General features: G+C 46.4%; 2 protein-coding genes across 2 annotated transcripts in view; both read right to left on the bottom strand.

The window, feature by feature from the left end:
* The window catches only part of WDR33 (WD repeat domain 33), a 67650-nt gene extending 61701 nt beyond the window's left edge, over window positions 1-5949 (bottom strand). The window contains exon 1 of the mRNA XM_084212513.1: window positions 5824-5949. The gene's annotated coding sequence lies outside the window, so the exon portion shown is untranslated. The remainder of the gene's footprint in view (window positions 1-5823) is intronic.
* A 1559-nt stretch (window positions 5950-7508) lies between these two features.
* On the bottom strand, window positions 7509-11788 carry POLR2D (RNA polymerase II subunit D). Its single transcript, XM_084212466.1, has 4 exons — window positions 11709-11788; window positions 10065-10245; window positions 9535-9630; window positions 7509-8435 (listed from the first exon to the last, which is right to left on the bottom strand). Exons 1-4 carry the CDS (start codon window positions 11779-11781, stop codon window positions 8357-8359), a joined length of 429 nt encoding a protein of 142 aa, XP_084068592.1. The 5' UTR covers window positions 11782-11788; the 3' UTR covers window positions 7509-8356.
* Window positions 11789-12913: the final 1125 nt, after the last annotated feature.

The raw sequence follows: 12913 nt of genomic DNA, 5'->3' as shown, positions 1-12913 counted from the left end.
CAGTCCTTAGTTTTGCCAGAAATTTTCACCTATAACCTAGATAATTCTCCTATAACAAGAAACTTTCAATACTAAAACACTTTCTAAACTGATGGGTGAGGCATACACATCTCATACAACTGGAAATGAATTAGAAATGCACTTTCTTTTAACTGGAATCACAGACCCAGTTTGTTCCAGGAGTATGTTTTCTGATCTTCACTTGTGGATTGTGAGCCCTGCAAATGCCTATATACTGTTATGCATATGTACACCTGTGTATATATATATGCACAAAGTGGTAAAAACCCACTTTAAAATGCTTTAGTAAACAGCCTTTGCTTTTACCATTTAGTAGAGTTCAATAAAACCTTCTGTATCAATGCATTTCCCAGTAAAGTCAAGCTCACACAAAGCATTTCAAGGAGAAAGGGTTCAGTGTCATATGCTCCCTAAATACAAAAGTAATCCATCTCCCCCTGAGAATGATAATTCAGTAGAACAGCACATCACCAGAGAGATTCAATTTTGAAAGCTGGAGTTCTCTAAAAGTCTAAAACCCCTCAGCATTTCTCTCCTACTTTGTATCTCCTGCCCTGAGAATATCAGCAAGTTTTTTTGCAAAAGCAGCATTTTCATCACCAGTTTTAGGTCAGTATTTTCATCTTACTACACAGAAAGCTTGGCAGCTGTGGCTTATATCAGTCAGGAGTCTACAAGGATATTACTAGAAATAGCTACTTCATTTATTAGGTTTAGATTTGCTAAAGAGACCAAAATATTTGCATCCATCCATAGAAAAAGATTGTAAAATATGGTTTGATGACTGATTCTAGCATGACTTTAGCTCCAAACTGTAATTGAGAAACAGTTTAAACATTGCAGAATAAACATACTCAATCAGTCTGCACCCTTCCTCTCTGCAATTCTGCACAATCCCCAACTTTTCTTGTGGTAGAACCACAACATTTCTGCACAGAGGTGCAAGGGTGTGTTTAAACATGGCCCAAAGGAAGAAACTGTCAAAGGTAAGTGATGATTTTTACTGATGGGATGGGGGAAGGAGGACAAGGGTAGAGTGGCTGCTGTTCTTGTGACCACACAACCTGAGTGCAGCCATAGCTACTGAGGGAACTTCAGCACTGAATTGCTGAGCTGACCCAAATCTAAACTAAAACTGCTGAGACCAAAACCAAAGCAGCCCTGGCTTGAGCCCAAGTGTGTGCTCCCTCCCATGAGCCCTCCTTCAAGCCAACACAAACATCTGATGACCATGCTGGCCAGACACCTAAAAAACTGCTCAGTGTTATGAGACCATTTTAGCTAACACTGGTCAAAACTCAGAGCAGCCTGGTGGCTACTGAGAATTCCAGGTAATGACTCCACTGACCAGGAGGAAAACCAAAGGATCAGAAGCAGGGCAAGCAGGCATTACCACTGGGCAATGCCATGCCAGATTACTGCACAGATCCACACCTTCAGGCTCCAAGTCCAGCACTTCCATTACCTGGAGCTGTGCTGCTGCTTAACCAGCTCCAAGTGCAGCTCCTGTCAAACCCAGAACTGCAGCTGAATACTCCAGTACCCACAGTAAAGAAAATACAAATCACTGTGCTGCCAAAACTGCACCATGAACACAAAACTGTATCAAACACAAACTGCTAAAGACTTCTTGTTAGGCAGTCTCTGGCCTCTATCAAAAAAAAGACAGATTAACATATTCTTTTGTATAAGGTTTCTTTTGGACTTGGGATAATGATTTAAAGGAATCCTCAAATGCTTAAGCTGCAGAAACATGGATTAATTCATGTACCCTTGTGCTCATTTTGAATTATATAAAAAATTATTATAAAGAACTGATCAGTGCCAACAAATCCATAGTTCTAGTGGGAAAACTGCTTTTGGCCTACCCTGTCAGACTATCCTGCTGAACTTCATGGCACTCACTTTTGGGTTAAGTCACAGGTGAGTGACTAAGAGCCAATGAAATTCCAAGCTTTGTGATCAACTGCTTTGGATTAAATCTTGGTACTGCAGACATGACCATAATTTTAGGGATGTGATTTCAGAAGAGCTCACCTGTCAGATCAGACCAGTACACACTGCCTCTCCTCAGGCTCACCAGCACCAGTGCAGCCCAGGTCAGAGCCATGGCAGAGACAGGGATTTGCCATCACGTCCTCTTTCCCACCTCACCACTTCCAGAACGCATGTTTAACATCCAGGCCAAACAGAAAAGTGACCCAGACTAAACACAAGCATCCTATTTCTGCTCACAGAAAGGGTCCCCCTGTACAGCCACCTGCACCACTGCACCAACTTGTGGGAAGGCAAAAGAATAATATCATTTTAATGATGTAAAATGACCTAAAATTATAGATTAAATAAAATTTACAACTACACTGATAATATTTTCAAAGCTCCAAAAGTTAATAAATTTTTTTAACCAATATACTTCATTATACTGAACACTAATTAAATAGCACCAAAGAGCTCATATGACATGTTCTTGTTCTTGCATCAAAATGAACTAACAAAGTGAACAGAAAATTGAGTGTTCAGATTTAATAACAGTGTATGGAAAAATTTCCTATTTAAAGGAAAAATGAAGATAAAGTTCTAACTCTTTTCTATCTTTTAGTTCTACTTTTAGTTTTCTACTGATAAAAAAAGGTCTAATTTTTTTCTATCAGTAGAAAAAAATGTACAAGGGTTACTTGATGCAATATATGAGGAAGAAATGTTTTCATTTATGTCTAAAGAATGCGAAAATTTGCTCATACTTTTTAAAATAGTCTATCTATATGTAAGAACACTTATATGTAATTGTTTGGACCAACACAAGCTTTATCAGGGTTAGACAACAGTGATGATTAATATTGCAGAGAGTCTTTCCTTCTGGTGAGAGAAAATGTGATAAAGCCCCAATGAGTGGAAGTGCTCAGAGCAGAATCTCAGCTCTGGTGCAGAGGTAGAACAGGAGCAGGACCAGTTAAGTGAGGTTCACAGCACTGAGTAACTCGGCCTCCAGGATCCCTCCACACACACACGGCATTCCTGATCACTGCACAGCCCCAGGCAGAAGTGGAATCACTGCAAACTCACTGCCTTGACAGCAAACTGCTAGCAAAAGTGCTATTAGCACACCAGAGGAACCACTCACTGCTCTCCTGCTAAATACACACTTCCATCCCCACTCCAGGTTTCACAACAGCGTGACTGGGACACCCAGCCCCAGTGTGGAGAGCAGGTTGGACCAGAAGTGACATTATGAAATGCTGAGTAGCTTTTTTAAATACCAGTGAGCAAGAACAGGTTGCTGGGAAGTTTAGCACCATTTGGAAAATAGGGGACCATGGATGCTCCCAACTGAAGTGAAATTACTAGCAAAACACAAATCAAAACCAGTTAGTACTTCCCTGCTCTTACCTTCAGATATTTTCTAGGCTAAGAAGCAAAACCCAAGGTTATGTTATGGTTTTAATCTTTTGAAAGACCCTTGGCACATCTCATCCCCACCACCATGCTCTGACAATGCTCAGTTTCTGTATTAACCACACCAACCAGGCCTGCATATCTGTATTTCTACTTTTAACATAACAACCCAGTATCAGGAATGTAAACATGGCAAATAAAGAACAAACTCTGTTAAATTCACAAACACACTGCAGATAGCTTCCTGCTTGTTTTCACAAATTTAATTTTCTAAGTTGTAACCTCTATCTGAGCAAGGCAAGAATAATTCTCATTTCCAGTGTTACTGAACCAACTCTTGAAATTCCCTAGACACCTGGCTAGCAGATGCACAAAATGAAATATTTGCATGGAATCATCCCAGTACAGACTAAACTGTATTCCTTCCCTATGGCTACTCAGCCTAATGTCCTCTCCATGAGTGGTTTTTTCATGTGAGTCAGAAGACTCCTCTGCTGGGACAGGAACAAACCAGGAGGCTTCTTATCCCCTCCTCAGACCAAGGTCTCTCTGCTGCAGCAAAATAAGGCATTCCTGGTACCCCTATCTCAGGCATAGTTTAGGATTATTAGGCTTTTACTTCCTGTGCTGATTGATATCACAAAGACAAAACTGATGAGAAATTTTCAATTCCAACAGTCTAACAGTAAACAGTCCAATATTTACTGCTCCAAGGGTTCAGTGTAGGACCAACACTTCAGACAACAGGGAATGGCTGTCAGTCTTTGCAGTGACTGATGTTTGAGTCAAAAGGTTTTAGCAGCTCTATGAGTACTCACACCTAACATTCTCTGCAGCACTAAGGTTTTTTCTCTCCCCCCAATCTTTCTATACTTTAATCTATTTTTAGTATCTATATTTTCAGATCTTCTCATTAGAACTATTACAACACAAGTGAACAAGATGTTAAGAATCAGATTTTTGAAACACATTTAATAATTATATATTCTTAGAGTAAGATGATGGCAGAATATCGCAGCAGATCACTGAGAAGTAAATATCAGTTTACTTGAAAAAGAATTTAGGAGCAGGGAGCCCTGGAGTATTTTGGAACATTTTTGCATACTATAAACTCCCTGACATGCAATATTGCCTCTCTTAAAGGAAGGATAGAACTATAGTTAAGCATAAAAGTTAGAGCATTGAGTTCAGCGTAAAAGAATAAAAATATGATGCAAGAAGGATGAGGGATTACTGCCTACACAAAAAAACATATTCCCAAACAGCACCCTCAAACTGCAAGCAAGGATACAATGAGGCACAAGACTTGTAGAGCACAGAACTACTTACCTATGACAACTTTGTCAGACAGATGTGTTCAAGCAACTGCTTATATTAAAAAATACTGTATCTGAGACTATACAACTACTTACTCACAACAAAGAAGTGAACAGCATGAGAGAAATAACACACACCTCTAGGGAGGTAGGAAATGTAATGAGCTCTCTCCAAGGGAAAAACGCTGAGCTATTTTTTTCAAGTTGAACAGGTCCCTTAGGTTTGCTACCACGCACAGGCTGATGAGTCTCGGCCAGTGGAATGTGACACCACATGATCACCAGCCCCTCCACCATGCCAGCACAAGTGTCTGCTGCACACGGCTGTGTGTTATTACACTGCAGGGAACACACTCCCAACAACAGTGGGGTTATACAGTACAAAACGTGAGCAACAGGCCTCTCGGGATCCATAACAAAACTGAAATAAGAGTTTCCTATTCTTTTACCAATGTTTATTAGTCCTACAGAACTAAAACCGTTCTTTACTGGCAAATGCAGTTACCTCACATGGTATCTGAAAAGCTTAAATACTAACTTAACCTAGTATTCTACATCTGTGGCCTTTTCTTCTCTCTCATTAAAACACAGAGGATTACCCTTGTAAAGAACCACATAAGAAAAAAAATTCGAGGTATCTAGCACGGTTCGTAAGGGCCAGAGCTTCCCAGCCCTATGTTCAAAGCAGCCACAACCAGATGCCCACTCGGACCCAAGGCGGAAAGAAGAACAATCTTAAGAAATAATAACATTAAAAGAAGTAGAAAAAGCCAGGATTGAGAGCCTGGGGCGAAGTCACCGACAGACACCTGTGCAGTGGACAGAGGCCCTGCTGTCCGCTTCCAGACCCGGCCCTCGAACACACCCCACCACGGGGCCCGGCCGCGGCGCTGGGCCCTGCCTCGGCTCTCGCCGCTGCCCCGGGCGCCCCGGCCCGGGGACCCCCTGCTCCCGCCGGCGGCCCCCGCCCTGCCCCGGCCGCGCCGCTCCAGGGCCGCGGCCTAAAGATGGCGGAGGCGGCCGCGCTTCCCCGGCTGTTCCCCCGCCCCTCCCGACACTGAGCCGCACTCACCACCCAGCCAGCCTCTCGTACCGGGACTCCGCGCCCCACCGACACCTCGCCGCCCGCCTCGTCCTCCTGGCTCCGGCAAACTCCGCCGCCGCCGCCTCACGACCCGCGGCCGCCCGCCATCTTCCCTCCACCTCCCCCGCCAGCGGCGCACGCGCCCCACGCCAGCGCGCACGCGCACTACGTCAGGGCGCGCGGGCGGGGGCGCCGCTCCTAAGGGCCCCGGGCGGCAACGCGCGTGCGCACTTTGGGTGGGGCGGGGCGCGCGCTGCTTCCGCGAGCCGACCCGGCCGGCACACCAATCACAGGGCGCGGGCGCGCAGAGCTGCGCGCATGCGCAGAGTGCCCGGCGGGGCCGTCCGGCGTGTGGCGGGGACAGAGGGGGCGCCGAGCGTCCCTCAGAGCCGCCGGGCCGGGACCCGCCCGGAACCCGCCTCCGGATACTGCCAAGACCCGTCGGGCCGGGATCTGCCCCTGGACACCCCCGGGACCCCCGGGCCAGCCGGCTCCAGCTCGCCAAAAGAGGCGCTGCCCGCGGCCAGAGCGATAATTGCTTCCGGGCAGGGCCGTGTTGTGTGTGCGCTGCTCCTTGATAGTCCTCTCACGCTCGCCAAAGGCCCAGGCGCTACGAGACACTCCGCCTGGTGGGGCTCCCAGAAATACCTTTGGAGTGGGCGGCCCAGGGAGGCGGTAGAGCCACCGTCTCTGGAGGTGTTTAAGGAAAGATTGGAGGTGGCACTTAGTGCCATGGTCTAGTTGGCATGGTGGTGTTCGCTCAGAGGTTGGACTCGATCTCAGAAGTTTTTTCAAACCTGATTGATTCCGTGATTCCATTCTCTGTCCCTGTTCCCGGGCTTCAAAACACGAGCAAAACCTACTAATCTCAAGGCTCGTAACAATCTATTTGTGTAGGATAGTGCAAACTCCTGAGATCATTTACAGATCACTAGGTCTGTTACACTCCTAAGGGTGCTTACAAAGGTATCATCAAATAGGAACGGGAGTGTAGAGAAGTGCAGAATGGCTTTTCTCCCTGAATTAGTTGTGATTAAGACCTAAGAGTCTGTGTGTTTAGATGTGTCTTGAAGCTTCTTGAACAGAAACATTTTACAGAGCAAACCCAGTTTAGCAGGAGCAGCTTCTGGGAAGCATATGCTGTATCGAAAGGGGACACTCAGCTTTATAAAATAAAAGATTTGCCACCTTGGTTTTTCTTCCTCAGTTATAATTATTCTGACCATGCTAAAGTTGCATGTGTGGTTTACAGGCTTGGAGGAGCCACTGCCACTCCAGCTCATACACAAATCTGTTTGAAGTACTGTGCTCCAGGTGAGGTGAGCCCAAACACTCGTCACACCCCAGTACAGCCTCTCAGCACAGCAGCAACATGACACTTTTAGTAATATTTTATTTCTCTCCCTTTGGAAGATCAGTGAGACTACCGCTTATTACCACAAATACACAAATAATCTTAACACATCTGTCTGCCTCTTTCCTGCAAAATTTTCCTTCTTTCAGGTGTGGTGGTAAAATTACAAGACTTGAAAAGGCTTGTTTAAGAAGTTTATCCTCCACAAAAGAACATTGCTTTCAAATAAAAGCTGACAATCTGTGAATCTCCCAGCAGCTGAGCTCCGGTAGCACTGGGTGTGTGATGCCCACAGGCTGAAGCAGGAGCCAGCCCTCCACTGTCTCCCGTTATTTAGAGTTTGGTTTCATCTCAGTATTAGGGCAGTTATAAGGAGTCCATCCCTCCTTATCCGGGGGTGGATACTTGGCTGTGTTAACATCTAAATTATTTGGTTTCTTCACCTTTTTCTTTCTGTAGCAGGATACAGATTGGGTGTCTGCAATCACTTGGCACAGAACAGGGGAGCAGAGAGGGAGATGCTGCCCCAATGCTTTCTCACTGTGATTGCAGTCACACCTCTGATCTGTCCTAAATTGCACTGGGGTCATTACACTCTTGATCTCCAGAATATATTCATTAAAAAGCTCCTCATTAACAAAAATCATAATATGTGCCTAATATTTATAAAACACACAACTTTAATTAAAAATATCTTTTAATTTACACTAAACAATAATAGAAAAATATTGAAGCTGTCCGATCAAACAATAAAACAAACAAAAAACACCAGATATTGATGCTGCTCATCACTGAACCTTCTGAGAACCAAGAACAAGTTTTTGCACCCTTTAGAAGTTCCTAAAAAACACAAAATCACATCCACATTTCTGCTAAGAACCAAAAATGTTGAAAATTTTCAACCTGGGGAGAGGGATTAGGGAAGAAACAAATACTTGAGCCCCTGGGAAAAGGCCTTTCAGGTTCTTTGTTTTCACAATTCAGGGGGTCCTTGCCAGCATACACATGGAACAAACCAAAAGGACAATGCTTATCTCCAGTCTGAATGTCCCTGTGGCAACACAGCACTGGAGCACCCTGCATCCACAACTACCCTTGCTCATCTGGGAGCTGGACTGATCCAGGGGGCTGAGAAACAGCCCAGGTCCTCAGGATTTTCTGCTCAGATAAAGGGGCTGAGGGTTAACCTTAATACTGGAAGCTGCGTTTAGTCTGAATGTCGTCAAGAATCTGTTGCAATTCTTCATCTTCAAACCGGCCCTCCAGGCTGCAAGGGAAGAGCAATAAGGAGGCATTAAAGGTTTCAGAAATGATCTCTCTCCCTTGATTCATTTCAGTCATAACTCTCTCCTGTCAGTCTCAACACACTGTCACCCACCCGTGTGACCACCAGGAACCACCTGTCACATCACTGTAAGAAGAGTGCTCTAATCCCTATGCACTGCTTCTTCTTTATCTGACAAAACTCCACTCTTCCCAGAACCTGCTGCTGAGTAATTTCAAAATGTGTTTTCAAAAAAGGCAAGGCAGGTGTAAGCAGATGTGTAAATGAATGTAGCTGAATGCTCATAAGCCAGCCCGTTCTTGCTATGAAATTTTAACACAAAATCATGGAATGGTTTGGGTTGGAAGGGACCTTGTAGATCATCTCATTCCAACCCCCTGCCATGGATAGGGACACATTGTACTAGACCAGGCTGTCCAGAGCCCCATCCAGCCTGGCCTTGGACACTTCCAGGGATCCAGGGGCAGCCACAGATTCTCTGGGCACCCTGTGCCAGGGCCTCACCTCCCTCACAGGGATGAATTTCTCCCTAGTATCTAATTTAAATCTACTCTCAGTTGAAGTCATTCCCTCGTCCTGTCACTACTCTCGCAAAAAGTCTCTTTCCATCTGTCTTGTAGGCTCTTTCCAGGTACTGGGAGCCCACAATTAGGTCACCTCAAAGCCTTCCCTTTTATATAATGACAAATAAGGAATAAACTGTAATTCAGATGAATGTTTATTCCCTCCTCTATCTCAGGCCATGAGATAACCCATCAAGACATGAAGAAGCTACTGCTCCTCCTACATTATCCACAAAACAGTTCATTTGCTCCAACAGAAAAAACTCCAAGGAACACAAACACAGCCAGCTAACAACCCAAATTAAAGAGGCTGACACTCGGTCCAATAAAAACTTTCAGAAGTGCATTAGGGACATGTACAAAGCGTGCTGCTGTCAGATCAGAGGGTAGGGGAAGAAAGACCAAGACCAAATGTTTTTCCAGCAAGGGAGTTGGACTGAAGAGGGGGTACCAGGGCATGGCTGGCTATAGGTCACAGGGAAGTGACAGCAGCCTTTGTACAATATGGAAGTGCTTACCTGGGAATCAGAGCTTTTGCCTCCTCGGCTGTCTCAGGACACAAGTTAGCCAAACATGCCAGTTCAAACTTATGGAGCTTCTTCTGCAGCAGTAAGCTGTAAGGGAAGACACCAATTTGATGGAATGACAAGACAGAAATATAAAGGGGCTTAAACGGAAGCAAATGCTTCTCTTTTTGCACACTGCTTCTGGCACTGAAGTTATTTTTTTTTTCAGGAGAAAAGACTCATTATATAAATGTATAGAGGAAAAAATAAAATCCTATCTGCTAACTCCACTTCCCCTGGATTATTCTGCAAAGTCTAGAAAATCCTCTTGTTTAATGCGATCAGCTGTCACTGAAATACTGAAAACAAATCACTTCAGAAGGTTTGACCTGGACAAAGCATAACCCTCCATCAAGTACTTCTTGCCTCGTTAAGAAAACAAAAGACTCAATCTGGGCTCTGTGTCAAGGTCTCCGAGCCCCCTGGCAGGGGTCTTGGCTGCTCAGGACAGCCAGAGGGATGTCCTGGCTCCTGACACTCACCTGCGCACGCTGGCGATGGTTTCGCGGTTTTTGAAGCGGCTGAAGCGTGCTGTGTAGTTCAGGGTTTTCATGAAGACTTCTGACAGCTCCTGCTCATCCTCCGCGCTCTCGTTCTGCTGCTTGCGGTGCTCCAGCAGCATGTGCACCTCGGAATTCAGCAGAGTTTCCGCAGTTTCAAATTCTGCGGGATGAATGAGGGAATGCCAGCATGGAAAAAGGAGTTTGAAAAGGGGAATCGCAAAAGTTTTGTGTGTAATTTAGATCTGGGTAATAAAGAAGTGAAAATGTCTTTCAGGGCAGTTGTGTGAGCCTTTTCACCAGTGATTGAGCAGCATTTCATACTGAAAATGCTGATAAAAATTACACTTTGAGAGACAGTCCAAGGTGTCTTTTTGACCACATGTTTTACACTTGCGGCCCTAACATTCAGGTTTTTCATAATTGTGCAGTATGTTTTCTTCACCCAGTTTTGGCAGAAGTAATGCTTGATGACTTGATACAGAAAAATATATCTAGAACTCTAAAACTCCACAAAATACAGAAGTGATGCCACAGTCTTCAGAAGTCTCAGAGCTCTTGAAGTAAATATGAATGCTGTTGAATGTTTTAAAACGGCTTCATTTATTTGAAAAGTTAATTGACCTACTGAAATTTTATTATCAGAAAAAAAAATTTAACCAATCTTAAAAAATTCTCCCCCACCTTTAGCCAACTTTGAATTCATCCATCATCACCATAATCACTGTATGTATTCCAATTATAAGAACACCTTTCAACATCATAGTATGAGCTGTTCAAAGCAACAGGGTCAGAAGCTGCATCCCAGAGAGCTTGACAGCACTATTTTATACAAGCAGATAAAAGAACTGCTAGAAAGGGGCTGGCAATTCTTATTTTGCACTGAGGAGTAAATCAGCTTGGGCTAAACGTGAGATTTTAGCACTAAAAAAACCTGAAAAAATAGTCTTTCAGAACTTCCCTATTGTTCATAACTCAACAATGCAGCAATGCAACATGGTGTCCATTTCCCCCCCCCCCTTTTTTTTCAGGGTGGCTGTGAGGTGTAAATACATTTCTAGAATTTATACTGAATTAATTGTCTGAAAAAAAAAAATACTCTGGATCTGGACAGCTGGTTTCCTAACTGCAGCAGTATTCACAAATTTCCAGAACAGCTTAGGTTGGAAGGGACCTTAAAGCCCATGCAGTTCCACCCCTTCCATGGGCAGGGACACCTTCCACTGTCCAACCTGGCCTTGGGCACTTCCAGGGATCCAGGGGCAGCCACAGCTTCTGTGGGCACCCTGTGCCAGGGCCTCCCCACCCTCACAGGGAAGAACTCCTCTGTCATCAAACATCACTGAAAAATTTTATATCAAAACCAACAACCTTTTCACCACAACCTGACAGGATTTTTAAAATTATTTTTTAAATACCCTATACACACGTAGCGGCCCACCTAAAAACCTCTGTATCTTTAAATATATACAAATCACTCGGGGCTTAGTAGCTGTTGGAGGGGCGTTGAGCAGCGCTCCGGTCCAAGGAGCCGTTCGGCGAGGCCCGTACCCTCACAGGCGGCCGCTGCCGGCCTCCAACCATCACCAGACCCCGACCCCGGGCTCCCGCCACCGCAGCTCGCACCTTTGGGGAAGACGAGCTGCGAGGCGTCCTCCTCCACATCTGCCGTCCGCGGGTCGCTGCCGCCCGCCGCCATCACCGGAAAGCCACGGCGGAAAGGGCGGCCCCCGTCACGGGAGGGCGGGCGGCTCTCTGGGCGGGGGCGGGAACGGCTCTGCCCAGCTGAGGACACTGCCCCGGTGAGGGGCGAGAATGGCTCTGCCCCGGGTGAGGGGCAGGAATGGCTCTGTCCGGCTGAGGGCACTGCCCCGGTGAGGGGCGGGAACGGTTCTGCCCGGCTGAGGGCACTGCCCCGGTGAGGGGCGGGAACGGCTCTGCCCCGGGTGAGGGCTCTGCCCCGGTGAGGGGCGGGAATGGCTCTGCTAGCTGAGGGCTGAGGGCTCTGCCCCGGGTGAGGGCACTGCCCCGGGTGAGGACACTGCCCCGGTGAGGGACGGGAACGGCTCTGCCTCGGTTGAGGGCTGAGGGCTCTGCCCCGGGTGAGGGCTGAGGGCTTTGCCCACCATGAGGGCAGAGGGCGCGACTGCTTCTCCCTCTCTCTGAAGGGCAAGGGGCCGGTTTTACCCTTGGCGCTGCTGAGGATAAAAGAGCTCGGTTGCCGCTGTGGGGCACTGAGGGGAAACAGCGGGAGCAGAGAGGCTGAGTGCTCTCCCAACAGAAGTGTGCTTAAGCTCGCTTAGTAATTAGCTGCTTTTAGAGAAAGCAGCGGGATGTTATGTACGAACAGAGGGCAAATAGCTGTGACCGACCAAGACTCTGCAAGGTGGGGGTCGGCCTCTTCTCACACACGTCGAGAGGACACGGTATTAAGATGGGCCAGAAGAGGCTTAGGCTGAATATCATGAAGAATTTCTTCACTGAAAGGGTGGTTGGACATTGGAATGGGCTGCCCAGGGAGGGGCTGGGGTCACCGTCCCTGCAGGTGTTTAATGAAAGATTGGAGGTGGCCCTCAGTGCCATGGTCTGGTTGAGATGGTGGTGTTTGCTCAAAGGTTGGACTCGGTGATCTCAGAGGTCTTTACCAAAATCTATTCTGTGATCATGAAGCCAAAGTCTTACCAGGCATGAACCAGGGCCCGAGAGCAGGAGTGTGGGGACTGAGGGAAACAGCACTCGTCCTTCTCATGAGCAAACTCTTCTGCTCTGTCCTTTAGGAAATTAGCAAAGAGCTCAAAGCTGCGCTGGTGCCCCTCACCAGACTGCACCTG

This window comes from Fringilla coelebs (genome assembly GCF_963513975.1).
Source record: "Fringilla coelebs genome assembly, chromosome: 10".
NCBI classification, from domain to species: Eukaryota; Metazoa; Chordata; class Aves; order Passeriformes; family Fringillidae; genus Fringilla; species Fringilla coelebs.
This window is presented reverse-complemented; position numbering and strand designations above follow the sequence as displayed.

Excerpts from the sequence above, each read along its gene's own strand:
- POLR2D (XM_084212466.1), bottom strand. The coding sequence starts at position 11,781 with ATGGCGGCGGGCGGCAGCGACCCGCGGACGGCAGATGTGGAGGAGGAC. Across the intron at positions 9,631-10,064 it reads ACCATCGCCAGCGTGCGCAG|CTTACTGCTGCAGAAGAAGC; the intron begins GTGAGTGTCAGG and ends CTTCCCTTACAG. Across the intron at positions 8,436-9,534 it reads GCAAAAGCTCTGATTCCCAG|CCTGGAGGGCCGGTTTGAAG; the intron begins GTAAGCACTTCC and ends CTTCCCTTGCAG.